Source organism: Meles meles, chromosome 10 (genome assembly GCF_922984935.1).
Source record: "Meles meles chromosome 10, mMelMel3.1 paternal haplotype, whole genome shotgun sequence".
Taxonomy (NCBI): domain Eukaryota; kingdom Metazoa; phylum Chordata; class Mammalia; order Carnivora; family Mustelidae; genus Meles; species Meles meles.
Window position 1 is genome coordinate 85895246 of NC_060075.1, and position 24914 is coordinate 85920159.

Consider the following 24914-nt stretch of genomic DNA (forward strand, 5'->3'; position numbering starts at 1 on the left):
GAAGTGGGTTCGAACAGTCTCTAGCTACACCTCAGACCACTGCTGCACTGCTTTCAAGTGACATTGTACAGTAATGCTCATTCACATTGAAGATGCCTTTGGTTATCTTGTTAGGAAGAAATATTGGGCTACAAATACAATATGCACTGTATGATGTAATTTCTTAAAAATTATTTGTAATTATCTATGTCTGAAAATATTTAAAGGATATTCACCAAAATATTAATAGTGGTTATCTCTGGATGGTCACATTGCAGATGTTTCTAATTTTCTTTTTAATTTTTTTTAATCTTTAATCTTTTTAATTTTAATTTTTCTTTCTTTTTATAACTATGCCAGTGAACATGTGTTATTACTACAATAATAAGACTTTAAGGTTCATTTAAATATATCATTTAAAACATGCCAGTATATCTGACTTAGATTCCAAGTTCTCTCTATATATATAATTAATATCTATCAAGAAGAATGTAATGTTCATCATATTTATAGGAGTTAATAATTATAAAGGCTCAGTGTGTCAGTTATCATATGGTTTCTCTTATTTGTGGAACATAAGGAATAACATGGAGGCCATTAGGAGAAGGAAGGGAAAAATAAAGGGGGAGAAAACAGAGTGGGAGATGAACCATGAGAGACGATGGATTCTGGGAAACAAACTGAGGGTTTTAGAAGGGAGAGGTGTGGGGGGATGGGTGAGCCTGGTGATGGTTATTAAGGAGGGCAGCCGTTGCATGGAGCATTGGGTGTTATATGCAAACAATGAATCATGGAACACTGCATCAAAAACTAATGGTGTACTGTATGGTGACTAACATAACACAATAAAAAATAGATTTAAAATTTTTAAAAAAATTATAAAGGCTCAGTGTATTTGGAAAACAGTATCATAAAACAAAGCCTTGTTTTCAAATAGCATGTTTTTGCCTATAGAAGCATCTACAGTATTGTTGATATTTTAAAAGTGCATATATGAAAATTAGCCATGAAGAATAGGAAATATGAACCATATTGCCAAGGCAAGTGGGTTTAAGATTTTAGACTTTATTGAAAAAAATATGCTCAGAGAGTATATTGGCAGCATTCAAATCCTGACCCGTGTGGGGAGAACAGCAAGCTAACCATCTTGAATCGTGGGATGTCAATTGAGAATTTATAATGCCTTTGTTTCAGTCACCAGAGACAGTTTTCAATCCTCAGAAATGTATTTTGACAATATGATCTTTATCCTTTTAACAATACAAATAAATAAGAAAACTGTATGCACTTTCAGGAAAGCAATTTGCCTTCTGGACTGCCTTGAGTGGTGATAACACGAGGACGTGCCATCCTCCTGCTTGGCATGTGATAAACAGCTAGACCCAGCAGTCTATCTGCAGAGGAGAGAGCTCTGTGTTTTAAATGCCAATTTTCAAGTCAGTGCTTCTTGTAGTTTGTACAAATATGCGTCAGAAATTTGGTGCTGACTCTGAATGCTTTATTCCACTTTGGTGGACTACTTCTGCAATCCGTGAACAATTAAATTGGATTACTTTTTATTAGAAATTGCGATATCTGTTACATCTTTACTGAAAGAAATAATTCTTTATTTTTCAGAGCTTCCGTATGGCTGGGAAAAAATCGATGATCCCATATATGGCACTTATTATGTTGAGTAAGTCTCTAAGTTTCCTACTAATTTGTTACTAATACGTGGTGAAACCGTGTTAGTATTTTAGTTATTGAGCATGCATGGCCAGCTGTGCCCCTACCTCCCTTTCATCACACTTGGACGTGTCCGCAAAGACTCCAGGAGCACCAGCTAGCTGTTTCTTCCTTCTCCAGCTGTGGCTAATTTGTCATTCTTTTCCTTTGACTCATGATTCTAAAACACCAATTGGAAAAGTGTTTCACACTGTCCTCTAAATGAGTGATAATTAAAGATATCAAAGTAAGCGCCCTTCATTTTGCAATCAAAATGTTGGGAGCTGACTAGTTGTGCCAAAGAGATGTTCTATTGAACTAGATTTCAAAACCAATTAAATGAAGCAGCCATACTTGACAGTGGAAGGATGAAATAAAATTTAGATTTTTTTCCCCTTTTAAGGCCCCATTTCAAATCAGTAGTTTTCTTTCTGTAGATTAGACTTTTTTGTTACCTAATGGAGGTCTCATTTCTTTAATATATCTTCGCATATGAGTTATCCCCCCGTCCGTTATTTTATTTCAAATAAAACCCCTATTAGGGATTAAATTAGATAGGCATTAAGAAAAATCAAGTAATATTCATAATTTCCAAGAGTTAAATATGCAGCTTACTTTTCAAGAACTCCCTCTTCCGATAGAGAATATAGAGAATTTTTTTTAATTCCTCGTTGTAATGTTGTTAATGTTATTTGGGTGAATAGCAAAGCCTACACATCGCCTATGAGAAGTGTACTACCCAAGAAATGCAGAAACTGAAAACCTAAAGGTGTTCACATTATTTAACAAGATCTAACCACATTCTGTTTAACAGTAATAGTCTAGACGGCCAAGGGTTAGAGATGAAATGGCATTATTGAGAAATTGTTTTGCTAACAGTGTTCAGTCACTGAGCTTTTCCTAAGTGTCAAGCCCGTCTTTCTGCTCGCGAGGTACTGGTGAGTAAGGCTTGTGGGCTTCCTGTCCTTGAGCACCTTTCTCATGGGCTTGGATACGCTGACCACCATCTTCATTCGGAAAAGCCCCAGTTTTGGCAGCACAGCCAGTCATTTCCGGTCCAGGTGAATCCACCTCATTTACCACATGCAATTTTCTTCTGTAGTATCTAATACTCTGATGTCAGACGGATGCTCAGTAGATGCGAAAAGTAAAATAAATGCCTGGAGGTGTCATGAATTGCAAAAATAAAGGGACGTCACTTGCATATAGTTATAAGGAAGGCACCTTGGTCCCCCTACATTGCTAATCAATAAAGACACACACATTTTAATAATAATATAGCTGCAAACTTCTGGATAGATGTATCAACATTACCAGTTTCCAGGAAATGCTGCCTAGCCTTGCGTCACTAAGTCAGGCTGCACTATGCCTAGACTGTTACATCGGAAATCCAAAGTAGTTCTACGTAAGGAAAGAGAACTAAGGGACGTGCAAACCAGATCTCATGTTTAATACACTTCTTTGCAGAATTCATTGAACAAGATCTTTTTTCCTTTAGTCCAGATGTTAGCAAATTCCAGTAAGCCCCAGATAGCAAATATTCTGGGAGGCCTGTGACCTCTGTCACAGCTATTCAGCTCTGCCCCTGCAGCTTGAAAGCAACCATTAGGCAACACTTAAATGAAGGGGCATTAGTTTAATAAAAGTTTATTTACAAAAAACAGGTAACTGGCCAGATTTGTCTTACCGACCCCTACCCTATTCTAATTCTTCAGATTCTTCTTCCATGTGCTCAAATGCTTCCAAGCTGGCTTCAGTGCGGAAAATAACACTTAACTCAAACCTTTCTTCTCTGCCTTAATTATCTGTCATAGAGGTGAGACACCTAACCCATCAGAAAGCAGTGCTTCCTACCTTGTCTTTCAGTAAAGAGCTGCTGCTGGTGGGCACTGGCTGTGACCCGAAAAGATAACGGTCCTCATTATTTTTACCCTTCAAATGATTGTCTTTTTTATTTGTTTTTGTTTAGATTATATTTGTCTACATTTCTCCCCTTCATTTTTCATGCATTCACTGTCATAGTCAGAAATTGTTCCTAAGTTAGCCAGTCATGTCTTACGTCATTGAACCAGTCTAACACATTCAATAATTTTAGATTTCAAGTGATTGTGATGCCACAGACACGGGTCTTAGTGAGTCAGATTTAACTTTCTTCCGATTATATCCCGTTCTACTATTTGTCATAATCCGCCCCCCTTACATGATTCTGTAACATACACTAACACCAATAATTAGATGTGTGGGTGTCTCAGACTGACTAGAAAATTGAGATAGATCGTTCAAGCCTAATAAGTAGAATTATATTCCCATATTGCTCAGAAATGTCCTTTGGAAAAAATTCATCAAAATAATTAAAATACCTCAATTTATTCTACATAACGAAAACTTGGCTTGAAATCAGGAATATCTTCCATCACAACAAAGACAACTTTTGCATTTTACCTGAAAATATCTATTTATGTGGTCTGTTTTAACTGTTCAAAAAAAATGAGCTGCATCTCCATTACACTATTATTTTCACAAGGTATGCCTGGTTCTAAATACTAGTCTTGTTGGTGGAAACTGCATGGATACATATGTGAGCACAGTGGTCGTCACTTTCAGCACACAGACTGTATTTGTGAGAGAAGACCACCAATTTCTTAGAGCTAATTATACAGAAAAACAATAACTGTCTAGTTTAAGGCAAGTTTCTCTATCAAGTGTTCATTTTAGGCACCATAAGTATAATATGCCTAGATGAGGGCACTGTTTATAATTATAGTGAGAGCATTGATGTCAGTATCTTGGAATCATACAAATTTGTCATGAATATTCGGTTAATGTAACAAAGCAAGGTGGTCTTCAGTATAAATCTGTAGTCAAGAAAATGCTGATTCAGTAATTCTAGTCATAATGACAGACAATGGGTTTTCTGTAGAGCTATCATTTTTGGTGTTTAGTCACACACTCACAGAATTAGAGGTGCAGTTACAAAATATGACAAACATTCCACCTTTCCACCTAATGGCAAAAAGAAGCCCATGCTAGGACACTAGAAGTCTAACTTAGCCGTCAGATGCTCTCTTCTAATAGACTAACCACTGGGAGCAGAAGTTGCACTGTGGTCCCTCTGTTGTCAGCAGGTCATATCAGGTTGAAATGAGCCCGTGCCTCTGGCATAGTTGCACGTGCCCTCTTTCTTTCTTCCTTTCTTCCTAAAGATTTTATTTATTTATTTGACAGAGATCACAAATAAGTAGAGCAGCAGGTGGGGGGGGGGGTGGCAGAGTAGGGGAAGCAGGCTCCCCGCTGAGCAGAGAGCCCGATGTAGGACTCAATCCCAGGACCCTGAGATCATGACCTGAGCTGAAGGCAGAGGCTTAACCCCCTGAGCCACCCAGGCGCCCCAAACACATGCCCTCTCTCTCCTTGTCAGCCCCAGACAAGGAGATAGGAATTCCAGCAATCAACAGGCAGGAAAGTGTTGTACAACTAGAAACTGAAATGCCTGGATTGAATCGTTTTGATCACTATTACTGACTCTTCCTTTCTATGCCATCAATCTGTTCTGTGCAAATTCAGTTTTATGTTGATGTGTTTAATGTGTTCAAAAGTCAGAAAAGTCATCACCGCCATCATCATTACTGTCTCATCAAAATAGTTAACATTTATTGAGTGAGTACTTAGTATGTGCCATGAACTGGGTGAAGTGCTCAGCTGTCTTTAGCACATTTGGAATCCTCACTATAGCGATAACAATGTAGATTGTCTTAAGTGTGCAGACAGGGAAGTGCTGGCTAAAAAAGTTACTTAGTAGCTTACCCAGAAGAAGTAGCTTACCCAGTTTCACCCAGTATTGAGAGGAATGGCTGTTACTTAGACCTAGGCACTCTGACTCGAGAGCTTAGACTCCACACTCTTGCTCCAAATCATCATCCAGTAAATGGAGCACTCAAAATCTGTAATATTGTAAACTACCTCTGAGACTCATCACTAAGAACAATGAGGGGTCCCTAGAGAACATCTCCTTTCCAGTCCACCTCTAGTAATTTCGCAGTCACAGAGAGATGTCCAACAGGGGGAGGTCATGCAGCACACAGCTGGGGAGACCATCTTCTGCCCCAAGCATTCTGAGTCTTTCGCTCCATTCCCTGTAACTCCGGAATGGTTCCAGACAACACAGCCACTGGTAGTAAGATCTGTGGGGCCTGAAAGAAAAGGAGTTCATACTGGGTGGACCTCAACATAGGGTTGTTGGCACTGCTTGTAGCAGTTGGGGCAGCACACAGTTCTGCATTTTAGAGAACAATGGGCCCCACTCAACATCTTTCCTTATTTCATCTGCAGACAGGGCAGATGGACCACGTTTCTCCTCTGTGGAGCAACGGAAAGAAGTTAGCCCAATTTTTCCTGACAGACACCAAATCCATGAGAGTACAATACTTAGCAATGTATTAAGAAGTCCTAAGTTGCTAACTAGAAATTAACTGTCACTGTTCCTAAAGAAAAGAAAAAAAAACTTTCAATGAAAAAAGTACAAAATGTAGAGTTGAACAGCTGTGACTCTTGTACAAATGTGGTTTTTTTCCTCCTCTTTTGTGAAATTATGTCTGCTGGGTACAGTTTGGTTTTCAATGGCAGTTACACAATTTGCTTAACTAGCTAGTCCAGAAGACACAATTTCCTGGAACAGCTTTCATGCAAAGCTGCGTCCTCTGGCACAGACAGAGAAGCAAACCATATAACTGCAGTTAAAATGATAGTAGGGACTGACAGATGTGATTTTCATGTAGAGGTTTTACAAGTTTTCCATGTGATGTCACACATCTGCTACTATAAAATGTTACTTGTGTACAATTCCAGAAAGTCTGAAAGATACCATATAATATCTTCAATGTAACATTAAATGTAAAAGGAAAATCACATTCATTTCATGGTTAATGATGAGTATTCGTCATGGTGTTGCAAGTTGGAAAGTAGCTAGAGAGGATTTCAGCTCAGAATCATATCCTAAGGATGTTTCTTTCCTTCATGGCTTTGAGGAGTTTCCTAAATCTTCCAGAAAAACTTCGTAACTTCAGAACTTTTTTACATGTCAGCATAAATGTAAAATGTTTCCAATTAGGAATAAACAGAAAAGAATACCCTTTTAAAACCCTGTTTGTTCTTAGAGAATTGTTTTTTCAATAGGGAAAGTTAATTTTTCAAACTTTCAGCTTTTCCCATCGATCTACAGACACTCGCAAACTTTTCTTGATGCTTTTTAGACAGCTGCTTAACAAAGAAATCATTTCCCCAACTTAGAAATTTATGTCATAGAAGATACCAAACGGGAGCGCCATTGTGAAGGTGCTTAGTGGTATTCTATACTAAGCCAAATCTTAAAAATAGCATGTGGTCACATCAGTTATGGTCATTTAGTAGCCAAAAGTATGGGCTGCAGAGGATCACAGGATGTCAACCCTGCAACTTCCCAGCTGTGAGATCTGTAGTAGACGGGTAATGGAAAGGGAGGAGAAGGAGAGAGAAGAGAGAGAAGGGAGGAGAGCAAGACCTTTTGTTTCGCACTTACCACATGCCAAGTAGTATTCTAAGTGCCTTCCATATACTAGCTCATTTAGCACTCAAACACAGACCAAAAAAAAAAACCCTGTAAAGTTTGTATTGTTATCCCCATTTCACAAGGAAACTGAGATACAGATAGTTTTGCAAGTACTAAATAATAGAGCCAGAATTTGAACCTAGGCAGTCTCATTCCATAGCTGGTGTTTAACAATAAACAGGTATGTAGTACATCCTCAATAAATGTTAGTTATTTTTATCTTCTGTATCCCAATAACATGCATAAGGACTTAACTTGTGGCATTACTTCTGTAGCTCATTCATGATTACAGTATACCCCCTAAAGTGAACAACTCTAAGGGAAATTGTTTGATTTATAAGAAATGTGTAATTTAATCTCATGGTGAGAGCATGCGCTGTGGAATAAAGAATGCTGTTCCTTTAGAATTAGTGATAATTCCATAAGCCCCTGGAAATGATAAAGCAAGCACTGCAGAGTATGAAGTCTCTGTGGCTTTCTAAAGGGTCGAGGTTTCAGAATAATCTGCAAGGACGTTATTTTTGTCATAATTATCTATAGTACATGTCACCTTACATAGCTGGGATTTATGAAAGTAATAGTAGAGATAGTAATGTTTAAGGCACTATTTTAACTTCTAATATGCTTTCACATCTGTTATCCCAGCTGACAGTCACAGCACTTACAAAAGGAGGAACCAGTCCTCTGAGGACTTCTTTGAGTTCTCCAAGGCCATATGGCTAGTAAGGTTGAAACCTGATGAAGTCTAATGCCTCATAGAGCTAAGAGAGACAGTTCAGTAGAGTAGCTATGTTTTTACATTAATATAAAGTGTCTATACTTTATGAAATATTTTCTCATATTTATTAAACAAGCATATATATCAGTTCACTTCACAGTTAAAAAAAAAAAAGGAACAAATACGTCAAAATAAATATGGGATACCTGATCTCTTCTGAACTATAGGCAGCTCTTTTGTGCTAAGGCGGCAGCCTTCCATTTTTACCTTCTTTGCTCTGAGCCAGGCCAATTTCATCCTCTGTTGCATTGCTCCTTTCAGCCTGGAAGAAAAAAAACAATCTAGCCTCATAAGTGAGGGACACACCCTAGCCCCATGCCTGTGCTCTTTACATTACATTAGTATTTCTGATACTTTGTAACTGGTGATTCCCTCTTACCTCCTCTGCTCCTTACTGATATTATATAAATTTCAATGGTTATTAAATTACACTATGGCTCAACCACAGATCTGTACAAAGGCATATGGCTTTCTTTTACTCTTCATGCTAGAGCCTCTCAAATATTCTTAAACTGTGATCCATTCAATCAAAATGAAGTCCCAGGTCCCATCCTCTTACCACCGCCATCCAGTCAAGATCTGAATGCACAGCCTTCATCCAGTCCTTACCTGAGGTTAGAGGTAATTTTTCATGCTGTGAGGACCTCCACCACTGCTGGTTCATTCTATTCTGATTAAAATGTGTTCTATGTTCTAGTTACCTTCTCTTCCCCTGAATGTCTTTTCAAATGAAGGAAAGAAAACTTTGTAATTAGAAACGCTCTTATTAGCAACTGTTTGATCTCATAAACCACCTTTTTAATAAATCTTTGGGTTCCAAATGAAGAATGTTTTGAGCACCCAGAAGTTTAAATTAGTTTAATTGCAGGTGGAGTTTTACAAATAACAATGAATTATTCACCCTTGGCATCAGAGATACATATAAATGTTTAAAAAAAAAAAGATAATTTTTACAATTCTCATGGATTATTTTGTTTGTCTTGAAGTCAGTAATAAAAGACAGGGGAATTATTACTCCAGCATCAGATTTTCTTTGAGAATGTATTTGTGAATATATTCATAAACACTTTGGGAGGAGTTGTGTTTAGGCATTTTTTTATGAATCTAGCAAATTAAATTGGGCTCTTGGTTAGGTGCTTCTGCAGAGGTTAAGCACAGGCACGTAGCCCAGTAGCATAAAGCAGGGGAACTTAGTGGAGAGGCAGCAATGCGGGGGCAGAGTCCCTGAGTTCTCATCATCCCAGAGAGAGAGGACAGGAATGGTCAGAACTAGAAACACCATACTGTGTGCTCCCAAGGAAAGACCACGCTTCCTCCTTCTCCCCCATTTTTATAGGGCTGTGAGAACTTGAATGTATCCTTATGAAGTCAGGGAAGACAGCCTGCATTTGAGGGACTGATGCCCAAAGGGGTCACAGATAACCTTTTAAGCCAGGTGTGAGCTGTGTGGTGAATTTTATTCCTGCACTGAGAAGACGCAGAGCCTGTGGGGAGTGCCGTCCCTCCAATGTAGCTCATAGAGAGACAACCCAGAGAAAGCTGCCGCCATCTTTTGCTGGACAATCCTGCTTGCCTCCTGCCGAGGCAATGTTATATAACACACACACAGATCATTGTTATTATTCTAGAATGTGTACGACAGTTAGCTTATATAGCTTAGTTATTCTCTCTCTGGCTTAAACATGCTAGGCTTCTTTTGGGTGAATTGTGGATGGTTGTCTCATGCTACCAAGCTGGATCATCACATACTTTGGAGTCATATCTTAGACTGAGACTAAGTTCTAAAGTTAGCACATAAAGTGAAAATTGCATAGAGTCCGAATTATCCTAAAAATCCCTCAGGATCACAGCATGTTGAAAGCTAGCGTAGTGAAACAACACAACCATTCCCCCCCCCCCCCTTCGTTATTAGAAAAGAATTCTTTCTGGAATTAAAGTATTTGGCTGGCATTTAGGTCTTTTAGATCTTTAATAGATGCATAACTGGAATCACATTCAACTCAGAGAGATGTGAATACTGGCAGAGAGATGAGGGAGCTTAGTCAAACCGAGGAAGTGGCTGATTGATGTCACTCTTTGGGCAGCCTTTTACTGAATAAAAGGTAGGATGGTCACCCTAAGTGGGTAAAATGTAATGCCTTCCACCCCCGCATGAGAATTTTAATCTCATCTTTTTCAATATGCAGATAGTGTTTTTCAAAATTCATGTTGTGTCACAGACGATGATGTTAGTAATAGTTGTCTTTTTGCATCCATGATTTTGAATTCACAGGCAAGTACAAAATTACACTTAACCTCCCTGGCTTTTATCTGTCAAATGAGTGGTTTGGATTAGGTGATTGCTAAGGTCTTTTCTAGTTCAAGGAATATCCACTGCACCTGTGTTAACAAGGCTAACTTTGACCATTTTCCTGTATGAGCCTCATTATTTTCTCATTATAACTGCTGATCAGAGCATATTTAAAATTTGAAAGCATTTTCTTTCAATTTCCATTTGTTATTTGGCTACACAATAACATATATATTACCATTTTAAAAAATTATTTTAATGGTTTTAACAATGCTATCACATGAGTGTTATGAAAAGAAGGCTTCCTAAAAGGGTAGATGGTTATAATAGAATCTCCTTACAAAGCTATGAAAAAAATATAAATGTTTTTGATATCTACAGACATGAAATGATATTGTAATTGTTGTTAAAAGTGCACAAAAATAAAGATAAGCTTATAAACAAAAAGTCAGCATAAGAACTATATTTTTTACATTTTCAAGGCTGAATGCATTCAAAGGGAATATTGTTGCCTCCTTTTTTATGATATGAAGTCACATTGTTAAACATTATTTATTACTAGCATTTAATAGGCGACTTCATATTTAACTAGGTGAAATTGTATTACAATAGACTCAACTAATTGTATAATAAAAACAGATGGATTACAGAAAGTTTTATTATCGAATTTCACGTTTAAACTCAATCTGACTAAGTAAGATGAACTTTAAAATTGTCGAGGAAAAATATTATTCTGTGGCTTAGAAGGTTAACTGGATCTACTAGAGGCAAAAGAAAGTCAGTTTGCTGCGATAAACCAATACAGTTGGTTTCACACTAAATTAGTCTAGAAGAAACTCACATTAGGTGTGTAGTTTCTGACAGCTTATTAAGTACCATGTGTTAAGTTTGCCATAACATTAAAACATTAGTTCAAATTTCCATTAAGCACAGCAGTCATGTATGGAGGCTGACAGTCTCCCCATCCTGTTCTTACTTCACTTTCTTCCATTTTAATTGGGTGCAAAAAAAAAAAAAAAAAAGAAATGTGAATATAGTTTCAGATAGATAAAATGATAGGAATAATTGTCCTTTTCCCTCTGATATTACTTAGTAATTTAGTTTGTGGCATTGACTTAATGTGTAAATACTTAGTAACTATTAGTCAGCCCAGAAAAATGATACTAATAGCTACCATCTAGTAAGCACTTGGTAGGGAGTTGCTGTCTTACATAACTCATTTAGTCATCATCATCACCATGACACTTTACTTTCGATGCTGTTATTTCTGTTTTGTGGGCAAGCCGTCAAGCTAGTAGGTGGCAGAATAGAGTTATAATCCAGGCCAGGAATTTAGAGACTTTATGTTACCCATATTTAGGTACTTAATTCTCGTACTCTGAATATAACAATGATACTAAAATCAACTTTAGTTCACATCATGTTTCATCTTTAGACATTTTCATATGTTTTATCTGTGTGCTCTTCAAAACAGTCCTATGAGGTGAATAGGGTATTTCCAGATGGGCAGTTGTAGTCTGGACATATTAGGGGAATTTCACAAAGGTAGTGAGTGAGTGGCCGATCTAATCTTTAAACGTAGCTTAAACCCCAAAGAGTGATTTGGTCCCCCAGATAGGAGAGAATGATGACTCAGACTCATTGTCAGTGGCTTTCATGTTAGTGAAACCCGAGAGGTCCACGTGAGATTGAGGACGGCAGAAAGGACAGGTGGCTCCCCTTTCCCTGTTATTCCTCACGAGTCCACAGCTTTCAGGTGCCTGTTATGGGCAGGTCAGGGGGAGACAGTTCACCTGCGCTCCACGGTCTACTGTGTTAACATATAAGGAATTTCTTGCTGAGTAAGTATCTCATTTTCATGTCTTATTGTATCACTGGACCTCAGCAGGACCTAACATGCCCTTTTCAGAATCTGAGACAAGACATGCATATTTGTGTTATTGACGACCTCATTCGTACTCACATACAACTTTAACCTATTCATAAGTACTAGTGCAGAATCATCTTATTATCAACATCATAATTGCCAAAGTCATGGCCCATGTTCAACTTCTAGAATTTTAAGGGCACCATTCAAGAAAATTGAGTTAGGATTGACCCTAAAGGAATTGAAAAGGTAATCCTTGAAGGAGACTCGTCTGGCTTAAAAACTACATTATACAAAGCCAGGGATCCTGGCTCCTTGCCCGTGTTCTCATTATCATTTCATTTTTCACAGTAAGCAAAACATACATGCACATACATACACATAGAAACCCATATTTCTAGGTACATAGTCTTTGGGTTCTATTAAAAAAAAAATAGTACTACTCAAAATAATGTGCTGTATGGTCAAAATGTTTGCCTTCAGAAAATCAGCAGGTAATTTACAGTCCTGTGAAAGTTACCAGTTTCACAGTGAACCCTGGGAAAAAGAAATTCAGAATCATCTGGGCAAAGTATATTACGATTACCAAACACAGCCCATGCTTGTGTATGCATAAGTTATGTCATTTGAAAAGTAAGAGTATATTTGTGTCAGAGCCACGTAAATCAGTGTTGTTAGATTTGGCACTACCCAGAGCTGGGTGTGAATCATGCATCTGCCCCTTACTGTGAGATCTGCAGAAAATCGCTGACCCTCTTTGAGGAGCAGGTGAGTGAAAAGTATGGAACCTGTTTAGCTGAGGGTTTGGCATATAGCATTTGCTCAACAAATTTAGTTCCCACCCCCCTCTACCGTTTACCATTCTCCTTTTATTTTCTCCTTTCTTTACAAGGCTGACATTTATTCTCCAAACAATTTTGTTTTTTTCCACCAAATTGTGACATCTATTAAATAATTTAAATCAGAGCAAGAACAAAGTAACTTTAAAAGTGTGCAGAATGGAATGTTCTTCTGAAATATTCAACATCACACCTTTCATCTTCCTTATTTAGAGATTCAGAATGAAAAATACAGACTTGGCCCAATGTGGGGGGCCTAAATTTCCCAAACTTGCATGTGTATTATGAAAAGGAACAAATTATGTGAAAATACATCCCCATTAAGGCAACATGAAACTGTCACCTCATCTTTATGAAGTTTTGCTCTTCTGATAATGGCATAACTTGAGAGATCGTGTGCTAATTACATAAGACTCTGCAACAATACTTGTTCCCTAAAATGCAATCTGTTGAAAACAACCGTGAAGCAGGGGCATCTGGGTAGCTCAGTCAGTTAAGCATCTGCCTTTGGCTTAGGTCATGATCCATGGTCCTGGGATCAAGCCACACATTGGGCTCCTTGCTCGGTGGGGAGAATGCTTCTCCCTTTCCCACTCCCCCTGCTTGTGTTCCCTCTCTCGCTGTCTCTCTCTCTGTGTCAAATAAATAAATAAAATCTTCAAAAAAAAATCAAAGAAACTTATTTCCACCTTTCTTTGCTCTTGGTTCTGCTGAACCTTTATCCTCTATTCCGACTACAGTTTTTCCCCCATGCCTTTCTTCCCAGGGTCCTTCAGTTCTCAGAATGGAAGGCCTCCTGCCCACACTCAGGCCATTTGCTGCGATAAACCAACAGTTGGTTTATCACAATAAAAGTATTTCCTGAGTATCAAAATAAAAGTGGGTTTTTAAAAAAAATTTTGTCAGGTTTTCTGATTCTTCCTGCATAACTTTCTAGCATGTAAAAGGAATTGCTATGTATTTTATTTCTCCCTGGTCTGGAAAGTAATAAAGAACCAATAGTTGAGCATAATACTTTTTTATATTTTTTTCTTACTATGGTAATTGGAGCTAGAAACTTTGGGAGTTTTGATATTATATGGAATTGGAGTTTCTTCATGTCCTGTTGACTGTGAGAATTGGCCAATGTCCTCCCCCAGTCTCATCCATCCTTTTTACTAGCACTCTCCCTGGCTTCCTCCCTCCTGGATAATTGCAGACATCAGTGATGTTACCTGCATGATTGCTCACTATTCGGAGTGTCTGTGTTGATTCTCTGACACTCCTTCACGTCAGGCCCCAAATTACTCCTGTATCCATGGTTGTACGTATCTGCCATTGTCTGAGTGATGTATGGAGTTCAGCAGGCTTAGCCTGTAGTGTGATTCACACTTTAACATCTCATAGATAATTTATTAATCAGTAGGAACCCAGTTCAACATAGAGCATATTACAGGTCAGATTACGCTCACACCTCCCAGCACACAGTAAGGTCTAGTTTCCTGGATCATGTGATTCTTCACAGTCCTGGAGCATCTCTTACTTGCCCTCAGAGCCCCAGGCAGGAACAATACGTAGTGCACTGGAGTGGCCGGCAAGTGATGCAGAAATGATTGAGGATTCCAGGGAGCACCACAACTTTGCTATTTGGTTGATAGGGTAACACTCATACTATGGCCCCCCAAGTTCAGGAATAAGGCACCTCCGCCACAACAGAGACTTTGAGAGCTACCGCTGTCCCCTAGACAAGAGCCCTAATGGAAGTGGGGAGACTTTCTGACAAAACCACACCCCACGCCATGACTTACAGCTAGTTTTCTAGGCGTATAGCTTTCATCCCCTCCTCCCGACTCCTCCTCCCGTGCGGGCCGTGGGCAGTCATGTGCCTCTGTATTCACTCACCTTCTACTCTAGCTAAGCAGGACTGAATACTCCTGAGCACCTTTGTATGCACTAGTCTCTTCCTGAAGTGCCCCTCTCCATCTGGCAAAATGCATTCTAGAATCTGCTTCAGTATTGCTTTTTTGGTGAGGCTGTCCCCGAACCATCAGACAAAGCGGCCCTTTCGTCTTATCCCAATTTACCCAATACTGTCGCAGTTTTAAAACTGAAAGTCTCATCACATCATGTGATGAGCACTGGGTGCAGGTAATGAATAACTGAACTATATGTCGGCTAATTGAATTTAAGTTAAAAAGAAGTTTAAAAAACCCTGAAAGTCTCATGCCCTAGGAAATCCCTTAGTCCTACAAAACTGGGGTGGTTGATCCCCTGACCTGTTTGTCTCCCCAGTGGAGTAAAACACCCCATCACTGAGGGGGTTGTGTCATATTCATGTTTGTGTCCCCAATGTCTGGCACATTGATAAATTAGTGACCTTCTATATGAGATCTGAAGGACAAAGCCACTCAGTCTGTGTTAGCCGATACCAATGAAAGAGGATGCATTAGTCTTGTCTCTTAATACAAAAAGATCCTGCAATAGTGTAGTCTTTTAGTTTCCCTCTAGATAAGCTCTGTCTTACCTCTATGTTTATTACTCGGTACTTAGGCTCAATTGAGAAGCCAAAATTTAGAAATACCTTTGATGATATTAATATTGCTCCCAGCAATAACATTAAAGAAAGATATTTTATGGGAATGAGAAGGGATGGATAGAAAACATTTTTAATTTTTTTTCATTAGTTTCAGAGGTAGAATTTAGTGATTCATCAGTAGAAAGCATTTTTAAATGCATGCCCAGTGTTTCTGAAATTTTTGAAAATGAGACTGTGTGTCTTGTAGGCCTTGGGAACTTCATGACGTGCTTGGCAGTGCATGTGTATTTCCGCCAGGAGTAAAATATCAAGTTGTCCGTGTAATTTGTAAATAGTAATGGCTAAGTGACAAATAGCCCTTATATGTAAAATACATATTGCAGACCAGTGTCTTAAGTATGTAACTTTAGAACGACTACTGGAGAAGGGGAGAGAGAGTTCACTTATCTGAAAATGTAAGTTCAGTCTCATGAGGACAGACTCCTTAGCTGTGAGAGTCGCAGCGCTAACATATGGCTACTCTCCTCAGCTGGCTACAATTCCACCTCCCGCCTCAACAGGATATCCCCAGGTCAGACACCCTTTTGTCCAGAAAGAGCAGGAGCAAGTAACATGTGACTGACTCTGTCTTCTCATCCACATTCACAAAGCAAACTCGCATTACCCTCAGGTACAGGAGGGGATAATGAATGGATGTTAATACAAAGAAAATTATCGCTTAAGTGTTAGAATTGGGAAGAAATCTTTCAACAGGTAAGATTCAATTATTCGGTTAAAAAAAAAAAGGCTTCAAGTAAAATAGATTCAATTCTTCCATGTATCCAAAACTCATATTTTAAAATAAAGTATATTTAAAACATTTGTCTTTTTACTGTTAAGTACATTAGTACTTTTAAATTTTAGCTTTTCAAGACATACTTTGTATTATGTAAGCCCTATTCTCTAGTTCTTTTTTTTTAAAGATTTTATTTATTTATTTGACAGACAGAGATCACAAGTAGGCAGAGAGGCAGGCAGAGAGAGAGGAAGGGAAGCAGGCTCCCTGCTGAGCAGAGAGCCCGACGTGGGGCTCAATCCCAGGACCCTGAGATCCTGACCTGAGCTGAAGGCAGAGGCTTTAACCCACTGAGCCACCCAGGCGCCCCCCTGTTTTCTAATTCTGTTTCTGTTTTATCTTCCCTACTAGACTTGTGTTTGATTGACCTTTGCCCCTCCCTACACCCTCTTCCACAGTGCCGAGCAGGGTATTTGACATACAAATATTTGGTGAATCACGATAGCATTTATCGACTACTTCCATCCAGATACCGGTCTGAAGTGATTTCTTCATTTAAATTCATTTAATATGCACAACTCTATGAGGCAGGTATTACTTTTATCCCAACTTTACAGAGAAAAATTCTGAAGCACAAAAAGGGTAATTGATGTCCTCAAGGTCACATACCTAGGATGTAGTGGGGCTTGGACGAATCCCAGCAACATGACTACTGTGACCAAGCTCTTGATACACTGCCCCACCTTTGGAGAAGAAGGTTGGCCCCAGGAGATCCCTGTAGGGTTATAATCCTCTCTTGGTTTCCAAAGCACGAAGTAGTTTTTACTACTTAAAACCTGGTAGTAGAAAAAGCTTTATGGAATCTTCTCGAGGCTTGTTTCAAACTGAGTCAAATATACGCAGAGTGGGTATAGTGTTTGTATTTGCCAGTGAGGCTGTAGTCTAGGGGTTCAGATGTGAGGAAGTGATATGCAGCTTTCCTGACCACCCAGAAGTGTGGGAATCAGAAGTGGGCTCCCAGAAAACCTAGGGAATTCCAAGCAACCAGTAAATTTATACTCTGATTCCATACAGGAATTACTGTTTTTTAAAAAAAAATGTTCCAGGTAAAATAGATTTTGGGAAGCCTCCAGAGGAGCTTACATAGAAGAAATAATATACTGAGCCACAACCCCAAATCCCAAGCCAATTTTTCCCATGCGCATCGGTGACTGGCTGCGTCCCTGAGCTCCCTCACTTTGTCCCTCACATCGTGCTTTTCCTTGTGAGCACGTTTCTAGTGTAACCCAAGATAGCAGCTGCTACTTACCAGCGTCTCAGTTCCAAATCTTCCTTCACCATAGTAGGCTGACATTTTCACCTTTCACAAGAATGTCTTGGGAGATTCTCTGTTTTGAAGGATTTCATGAGTCTTCACCCAAAGTGGTTATATCACATAAGCTGGCCCTAAGCTTCACATAGAGTTCTGTCACAGATATATTTTATGGGAGCGTTAAACTGGAAACCAGTGAGATCTGTCACCTCTTGTGGATGCCTGCCTCCCATCCATGCACTTACTCAGTAAATATTTCTTGAGCACTGGCCACCTAGTGTGTAGAGTAATTACTATAGCCACCTTGACAACCTTGCAAATATTTCACTTGTGGCACAATGTCTACTTGAAAGCTGCTCCCTTCTCTGTCTCACATCGAACCAGTGATCTGTCTCTAAAGTGTTCACTGAAATCAAGATGGTGGAATAGTAGCCAGGGAGTACAAAAGACCCCATTTGTGACAGTACACTAAAAGTTCCCCTCTCCAAAAACCCAGGAGAAGCCAGGTGGGTGGGGAGAGGCTATGATAAGGAGGGAATGCTGGCATTGGGGGTCAGATGGTGGCCTTGATGACCAGCAGACCTGCCCTGGGCATGCTGATGGGCTTAGGGTGTACAGCTTGCCTCCTGATTCTTCCATTCCCTCGGTGAAGAAGGCGGCAGTCAAACAGGACCCTGACCTGGGACTCCTCTTGACAGCATATCATTCGATCAGATGCAAATATTTTTTGCCCCTCTGTGCATGTTATGAATCTTCTAATACTAGAAGTCTTCTCTTCTGGAGCCAAAATAGTATTTCCTAGCACTCCCCAAGGCCACATACAAAAAAAAAAAAAAAAAAAAGAGTCTTCCACATAAATCTTAGCAGGCAAGAAACTACTTTGCGCACCTTCTCAGTTTCTAACTCAGGAGGAGATCGCAACCCTCATTGCACACTGGTGTTACCTGGGAAGCTTTTTTAACGCCAGTGCCTGTACATCATTCTGAGATTATGGCTCTGTTGATTTAGGGTGGACCTGAGTCTTTTCTGGTTTTGCTGTTGTGGTTTGCTTGTTTTTAGGCTCCTCGGCTTGATTCAGAACTACAACGCCCTGCCATATAGGAACTCATTTTAACTTTCCATTCCATAGTGAAAGGAGGAGGTTAAGCTGCACGTGAGTGAACACAAGAGCAAAGAGAGAAGGCAGTGGAATCCCATCTTTGAACATCCTCATCCCTTTGCCATTCCAACATGGAGGCATCTCACGTCAGTAGTCCTTCCCTTTTTGTGAAGGAGAAACAGGGTTGTCATGATATACCCACTGCAGAATATGACGTATATCCTCTTAGCTCATACCACCTAAAGATTGGTAAAATATGACAGTAGACTGATATGATTAAAAGGTAAGAACTCTTGGTGGCACCCCAGGTGCTGTTTTATATGGAAGCTAGATGAACTAGCCAGCAATTATCTCCCAGAGCCTAAACAATGAGAAGGATGACGGCATTTGTCATTCACATGCTTTGTACACGTTGTAAGATCCCCAAATCCTTGCTAAAAGGACTCAAAACTATTCATTTTGGAAGCACGAGGAAGACACGGCTTTCTTATTCAGCAACAATCATATTTCTTTGTGATAGGCCTTTTTAAGCTTGGGAGCATTTTACATTTTAAATGAATGTCTTCATTTCTGACGATGTGCGTGTTCTGTAGCAATTAGTTTAGGATACTAAAGCCACACCCAAGCATGCCCGACTAGCTCATTGGTATTTTCATTCCCTGTCCACTCTAGAAACTCACTTGGGTGACGAATGGTGTATTTTCAAAATAGTGTCCGTAAAGCAGGTGGCTATGCTTTGACTTTCCTAAGGAAATAATTAACATGCAGATGGCGGTTGAAGGAACCGCCAGAATGTTTCTGAAGACGAAGTTACACATGTGATAAACGGTGACCTAGGAGAATGGAAATGAGACAGGAAATAAAGAGAGCACATCTTTCGGTATACTTAAAGCTGTTTCTCGGTTGCTCAAAATTACTAACATGTATTAGTAAACAAGTCTTGAAACACACACTCATCATTTAGCTGTTTAACAAGCAAAAATATCATCTTTCAGTGTGTCCAATGCTTATCATACAAAGATGAACACATAGAACCTGTATACAGGCGTGCATAATCTATAGAATACACATGAAAGTCAGCTATTAAAATACAATATGATAAGGTTATGATAGCTTGTGAAATTCATTATTATGAAATTATCATTTAGGATACTGTATACTAACGACATCAGGGAAAGCTCTCCATGTAAGACTTGGAGAAAAAATATTTATAAGACTCAGTAACAGGAATACTATGTCCTCTGAATGACTTGCGTTTCCGTTAAATACTCTGAAGAAAATAACCAGTTTCTCTGTCCCATTGATTAGTGGCTTGAAAGCTCAAAGCTAATTCGTAACATAACGCTAGCAACCAAGTAGGGTCCTATATGATCAGTTTTGTCTGTTGATCTACCCAGATTCAACTCCTGTCATCCAGATTTTGTTTACTTTCTGTTGTTTTTGTTCCTTAAAAGTACTGCAAATCCTCCCAGGGATGAGACAGGTTATAAGAAAATAAATAAATAAATAAACTATGACAAGAGACGTCTGTTCAAGATTTTACGAGAGCCAAGGGAAAGAGTGTGACACAGGCTGGCTGTGTTGCTAGGGGAGGCTAGGGAAGGAGCTCTAGCACAGGTGGGAAAAGCATCATCATAATGACCCTGTCAGCAGCCCTCGTTAATAACAGTAAAAAAGAAGAGCTAGACCTTGAAGAATAAACAATCCCTGGACCTTACAATTGCGGGGTCTTCCCTATGTACCTGTGCTTTGCAAACATTTTTTCTCTGGTCCTCACAGCAATCCCCATAAGCAGATATTAATATCCCCATGTACCGCACGAGAATATCAATGCTTCCGGAAATGAGTAATTTGTCCAGGATGCCACCTCACACCCAGGTCGTCTTGCTTCAAGGGCTGCAGTTCAGGGGATGCATGCTGAAATTCTCGTGGAAGGATAAGGGGATTGACACAGTGTTGTCAGCGAGAGTTGCTCCAAGTGTGTCCAAGAGGGGCGTGTGGTGATGCAGCTGAAGGGAAGCTGCAGAGATAAGGAAGGGCAAAGTCAGGAATAATGTTTCTTTAGGTAATAGGAAGATTTCAAAGGATTTTAATAAGAGGGTTACACGAAAGCAGAGAAAAGGCAAGAGAGGCCTCAAACTCTGATCCTTCTGCAGTCCGGTGGGGCTGTCAGAGCCTCCCAGGCGAAGGAGTTTTGAAAGGTCCCATGCCGTCGTTCACTACATGCTACAGATCACAGGGACTCCTTGGTGCGTAAGAGCATGACAATAGTATTTACTTCCAATGGGAAATAATTTTACACAAGACAGATTTACTTTGAAGTCCATCCTGGAGACTGCCATACCAAAGGAGGTTGCCGTAAAGCACCCTCTTCCTACATGGCACCAGAAGCGATGTTAGAGAATGGGCCTGGCGCTCTTCAACGCCCCCCCCCCCCAACCGCCCCCACCCCCTGGCCAAAGCCTCTCCTGTGGACTCAAAATGCAGACAGTGATGGTGGTGAGAATGTGGTGATGCTGGTGGCAGGTGTCTGCTGCTAGTTCCCGAACTGTCTCTGTTTGCTCCCCTGTGCCGGCATTCACTGCTTCGTCAAACCTCATGACCTCCCCCGAAGGAAGGCGGTCGTATGTCCATATGACAGATGAAGGTTTAATCACACAGTTAAGCAAGTCGTAGAGGTAGATTTTGAATCCAGGGCCAGTAGACTCCAGAGCCTGTGTGGCAGGCGGCTTACCCTACCCTGCCCGCCACGAGGAAGAGATTAAATACGGCAATCATCTTATCATGTTTCTGAAGACTGCTTTTCTGTCTCACTAGGAATTATCTGATTTATTATAATAGAAAATTGGTTGTTGAGACTTTGCTTCTTTTGCCTCCTTTTCTTTCTGATATGTACTTTTAGAAGACATAATGAGAGGATTCTGTGTGTGTGTGTGTGTGTGCGCGCGCACGTATGTGCCCATTAAATATGTGTGCAGATGGGGTCCTTGGGTGCCTCAGTTAGTTAAGTGTCTGCCATCGGCTCATGTCATGATCTCAGGGACCTGGAATCAAGCCTGGCGTCAGGCTCCCCACTCAGCAGGGAGTCTGCTCGGCCCTCTCCCTCTGCCCCTCACCTTCCTGCTGGTTCTCTCTCGCTCTTTCTCTCTCTCTCAAATAAAATCTTAAAAAAAAAAAACATGTGCACTTGCCAGTGAGAACTCGTACATCAAAAAGAGAAGGTGTGTGGATAAGAATTGCATTTGGTCAGATCTCAGCCTTGCCACTTACTGGGCATGAGATTTAGACCTCCTGTGTGTCAGGCTCATTGCCTTTAAAATAGCAATGTTTCCAGCTGAAGACTGTTGCTTAACTACATTGAGAAAATATATCCACAGTACTTAGCACAGAGTTAAGTACCCAGAATTGTTCATTCGTCTTCTAACTCCTCTTTGGTCGTCAGGCTTTCCTACCATAATTCTATTTCTGTTTGTACAAAGAGCAAAAACCAATGTGTATGTCAGCCCTCCCGCGGGGGCATTTATATCCTAGAGAAAGAGCTATGTGTCACTGCCTCTAGGCAGCGTTTTTTTAGTTCCTACCCTCTCCAAGGACAAGGAGCTCTAAATTTCATACAAGAATTCATTAGGCTGTAAGGAGGCTATAAGGGATCCTTATACTATTAGCCCTCGGGTTAGCTGATCCGCAGCTGCTTCAAGACACTTGCAGTCTGCTGTCATGAGTTTATCATCTCGTTATGCCAACTGTGAATACTCTCCTTTTGATTGACACGAGCATCCACCCCCCCCACCACCCCCCCCCCCAGGTATCCTATGACTTGTGCAGATATCCTTGGGAATCTGTCCTTCTCTATCCCAGCCCTTCAATCCAGGTCTGTCTGACTCTACAAAGTATGAATGCTGGTTGCTAGTCATCAGTGGATTTAACTTATCTTGTTAGATACGGGGACTTTGCAAAGCTTAGCTGATACTCTTCGCAACACCATTCGGTTTAAATTTCATTTGCTGACCATTTATTTTAATGCATCGAACTCATCTCAAAATAACACAGGAGACCAGAAAGCAAGTGCACATTCTAATTCTTTTGGCAGAGTCATGCATAATTTAAATACAATAACATATGATGGAGGCATTGAGAACTCTGCTCCCGTCACAGAAATGTGCGTTGTATGCAGGCCAGCCCCAGCAGAGGCCTGACCTCATGCCCGGTGGGGCACTTGACGGATCACATAAGGTGTCCCTTAACCGCCTGCTCTCTGTAGAGCTCTACATATGTTCTTTTAAATGACTTTGCCCCACTGTTAGCCTAATTTGAAATTTTATTCCTCAGCCACATAAATAGAAGAACACAGTTTGAAAACCCTGTCCTGGAAGCAAAAAGGAAGCTACAGCAGCATAACATGCCCCACACGGAACTTGGAACAAAGCCCCTGCAGGCGCCGGCTTTCCGAGGTAAGTACCAGGTCCACCTGCCATGTTTCAAAGAGCAAAATGATCTACCAAACTGCCTGCTCTTCCAGATCTGCCTTTAGCTGGGACCATTGCAGATGATGATTTGTTTTCCCCAAACCCCTCTCCTAGCTTTAGCTGGATGTTTGCGGGGCCCCGAGGTTCCTTACAGCCTCCCGGCAGTACCTTCGAGGAACGTGCCCAGGGTGCCAGGAGGAGACTCGTGGGTTTTGACAGTGGGACGGGAAAGTGGACCGTAAAGTGCAGATTCATAGAGACCCCTAGACTTGTCCTCAAAAGACCACGCACAAGAATAAGGATTGTTCTCCTTTGTGACAGTAGATGGTTCCTGGTGGACATTACCTAAGCCCACATCCACCCGTCCCCTCACGGTCCCCGAGAGGTCGCGCAGCGTGAATGACTTGTCTTACTATCTGCGCGACCGCGCCAGGAGGCCCTGGCCCTTCGGTATGTCCGTTTGTCTGTCGAGGGCTGCCTGCTGCCCTTGACCACACCTTCGAGCCACGTAGTGGGATGAGTTGCTGCACAAACTGTTCACGTCTGGTGGGGTCTTACTCATAAATGAGAGCACGAATTCCGTACCCCCACAACATAAATGCCATGAATGTAAAGGTCTCACGGTAACTTTGCTCTGCTCCTAAAATGTTACGTTCATCAAAGAAACGTAGATGGCAAGGTCATAATGCATTTTTCATTTACATTTTAATGGAAAAAAATGTAAACTTAAATATAAAATAGAGAATAATTTTATATATGTGTCTTTTTTAGTGCAGGCCTGTGGGACATGTGAATACATGAAATAAAATTTCAGTATGGTGATTCATTATATCTGTTATGTATCAACCAAAATATAACAGCAGCAAAAGCACTAAAATACTTAGCTAAATTCCTGTCTGCAGTTTGACATTACAAACATCAAATCATATCACCGAAAATACAATAACTGAATGTATGCATGTAGGCACATGTATATACTTTGTGTGTGTGTGTGTGTATACACACACTTGACTGAAATAATGTTTAAAGCAGATATTCTATTTCTTACCATGACTTTATTTTTTTTTTAAAGATTTTATTTATTTACTTGACAGAGAGAGATCACAAGCAGACAGAGAGGCAGGCAGAGAGAGAGAGAGGAAGGGAAGCAGGCTCGCTGCTGAGCAGAGAGCCCGATGCCGGACTCGATCCCAGGACCCTGAGATCATGACCTGAGCCGAAGGCAGCGGCTTAACCCACTGAGCCACCCAGGCGCCCCACCATGACTTTATTTTTAAAGCATGTAATATGCTTAGGAATATGTTTATTACAGATCATAGCTGGAAAATCGTATCATGTAACAAATTAGTGGTCAAACCCAAATGAATGGGTTCTCGTTATGGTCAGAGTGTTTAGGTATATGATTTGAGTGTATCAACATATTGTTACAAAATGCATTACCTTTACATTCATGATGATATATAGAAATACTGGCTTGTCTTTTGCTCACATTTTAGAGTATACTAAACACCATCAGGGCAGTAGAACTTTATCTAGTTATCTTTATAGCATCTCACAATATAAACAAAGTTAGCCCAGTCCCACATCCAGGTAACTCCTTCTAAATAGTTTAGACATTTGATTCGATGGTAGCGTTCCATGGGTCTTATTCTTTTAAAACTTAAACAGTCCATTCTGGTTTTCCAGTTTAATCCCTTCAAAGTTTT

The 24914-nt window shown here is 40.3% G+C and overlaps 1 protein-coding gene across 4 annotated transcripts in view; it reads left to right on the plus strand.

Moving 5' to 3' along the window:
* The window catches only part of MAGI2 (membrane associated guanylate kinase, WW and PDZ domain containing 2), a 1383262-nt gene that overhangs the window by 1048268 nt on the left and 310080 nt on the right, over positions 1 to 24914 (plus strand). For 3 of the 4 annotated variants that reach the window (XM_046021618.1, XM_046021620.1, XM_046021621.1), the window contains exons 7-8: positions 1597 to 1654; positions 23072 to 23193. In XM_046021618.1, coding sequence (XP_045877574.1) covers positions 1597 to 1654; positions 23072 to 23193 — 180 coding nt within the window. Of the gene's footprint in view, positions 1 to 1596; positions 1655 to 23071; positions 23194 to 23529; positions 23659 to 24914 lie in introns of all 4 variants that reach the window. The other variant, XM_046021617.1, reaches the window with a different exon arrangement.